The 2,337-nt window shown below is 53.2% G+C and overlaps 1 protein-coding gene across 1 annotated transcript; it reads right to left on the reverse strand.

The window, feature by feature from the left end:
* Positions 1–711: 711 nt before the first annotated feature.
* TrAFT101_002812 (uncharacterized protein) lies at positions 712–1,869 on the reverse strand (the record flags this gene model as incomplete). The annotated part of the gene is made up of 1 exon (XM_024899310.2): positions 712–1,869. The coding sequence occupies one exon, from the start codon at positions 1,867–1,869 to the stop codon at positions 712–714; it is 1,158 nt and encodes a 385-aa protein (XP_024763927.2).
* Positions 1,870–2,337: the final 468 nt, after the last annotated feature.

Here is a 2,337-nt window from a genome sequence, read left to right on the forward strand (position 1 = left end):
AGATATCTCTTTCAAAAAAAAAAAAAAGAAAAAGAAAAAAAAATTAAGCAAAAAATAGTATAGTATATAAAAAAACCAGCCCACTGGCCCCCCTCGAAAGGGTATTCGGCGCAGTAGAAAACATGATCTGTTGATTCCCTTTCCCGAAAAAACTCCAATAGATTCCATGACAGTTCCCGATCAATTCCCATAGAAAAAAGAAAGAAACAGCCAGGGTTATCCCAACCCATTGTAAGCAGGCCCTCTCAAAAATGCCCACTCCCGATTCCCTGCCCCCCCATCCATCGCGACTTCGCCTCGTTGGTTTAAACCAACCCCAAATAGACAAATATGACAAAACATAGGAACCCCGTTTTCTCCCCTTGGCAGACTGAAATGCAAAAAGAATTTGTTTTTTTGACGTATGCACATGATATCCTCTCTGTATAACACACTGGCGAAAAATGTAGTGATGATTAGGTGTTTGTTGTTATCCAAGGGCACAAACACGGGGTACCTATTGCAATGCTCCAAGAAATGTCAACCCTGTCGATGCGCCGGCCATGCAGCTCTTTCGAGAGGGGACAAGTCCGAGACCCAAAAGTATAGTAGTAATTGCAGTTGATGTAAGAAAGAAATGGGAAGAAGAAAAACAGACAATCCGCGACGCCATGCTTTTTCTGTAAAAAGTAAAACACACAAGTAGGTAGATGTTGGATAAAAAAAGAAACTCTATCGGACGCTGATGGCGCTGGCGCTGGCACCGCCGAGGAGACGGCCCCACACGCCGCGTCGGTGCCGCTTCTTGGTGGTGGCTTCGCTGAGCTGCTCGTATTGCTCCGCAGAGATGGTGATGTCGTAAGGCAGAGCGCGTACGCTCGGTGCCTGCGCCTTGGGCTCTTCCTTGTCCATGACAATCTCCACGGGGGAGTCGTAGAGGCTGCTCTGGCTGGTGCCATACAGGTAGGGAGAAGGATCCGACTCCAGCGGCGTGGTGGATCGGGAGTGCTGTCGGCTGGAGATGGACGAAGCATAGGAGCTGGCTGAGCTGTAGACCAGGCCGGGGGGAGTGATGCAGCCATTGCTGGTGGTGCGGTAGTGATCGGGGCTGGCATGTCGGGATCGTGATGGGCCACGAGACGAAACCGGGCTGGGATATCTGGCCGCGGCGTGGGCAGCGGCGTGGAACATCTCCTGCTGTCGCTTCTTCTCTTCGCGGTGGCGAAGCTTGCGGGCGTAGCGCTCGGCAATCTTGATGCGCGCGGGCTCCAGGAAGACGTCCAGCTCGGCGTACAGGTCGTGCTCAGTGATTCTCAGCTCCCACTCGAGCAGGAACAGCAGCTGCTTCTCCATCAGGTTGACCTCGGTGCGGGTGAAGCCAAAGGTGTAGTCGGCGGTGTTCATGTGGGTGTAGTTGGCCCAGTGCTTGTTCTTGGGTGAGCTGTCGTTGAGGTACTTGGCAGCGAGGATCAGGGCGGCCAGGAAGATGCGGTGGGTGGTGCATCGCAGGCCGCGGGCCATGGGCTGCAGCTTGGACTTGAGGCGGTTGAGGTAGACCAGGGTCGACATGAGGGTTGGGACCTGGACATTGGAGGAGACGACCAGCTGGGTGATGAACTCTTCCAGCGTGGGCAGCGCATCGTCGGTGCTGGAGACGGCCCGGGGTTCGGGGCTTCGTGGTGGAGTGGGCGGCCCGTCTCGGGTCTTTGATGATGATGATGATGATGATGATGATTCCCGGGGTGGTGGCATCAGGGTCGAGTCGCAGGCAATGACGTTGTGTGCAGCGGTGGCCAGGTAGGAGATCATTTCACGGCTGACGGGTTGGTAGACGAACTGCTCAAGGGCAGCCTTGTTGAGCTCGTCCATGGAGAGATATCTTGACGCCATGATTGCTGGGATGTGACGAGGTGATGAGTATGTAAGTGAGAGGTGGTCAATGCTCTAAATAGACGAATTGTGCTATCAAAGAGCAAATCCAGATCTGCAAAAAAAGCCAAGGCTGCTGATGGTTGAAAGCAAAATAAAAAGCAACGCAGCGAGCAGCGAGCGATGATATATATAAAAAGAGAGAGAGCAGAAGATCCCGGCTCACAAGGGGTGGAGGGGAGTGCTCAGAGCAGGTCGAGTGAGGGAGGAGGGATCAGAATCAAGATCAAGAAGCACAAACGCTGCAAAGGGAGGATCTGATCTGAAGAGGAGGACGGCAAGAGAAGAGACGAGAAAAAAGGAAGACGAAGGAGGCGGATGAGAAGAGGAAGAGGGATGCCAAACGTATTAAAAGCGATGATGGACACGGAGAGGACCTGCGCATGTGGCCCTTTTTTAGGTGCGCCAAGTGACCTGTCCTGGCGTTTG

This window comes from Trichoderma asperellum, chromosome 2, assembly GCF_020647865.1.
Source record: "Trichoderma asperellum chromosome 2, complete sequence".
Taxonomy (NCBI): Eukaryota; Fungi; Ascomycota; class Sordariomycetes; order Hypocreales; family Hypocreaceae; genus Trichoderma; species Trichoderma asperellum.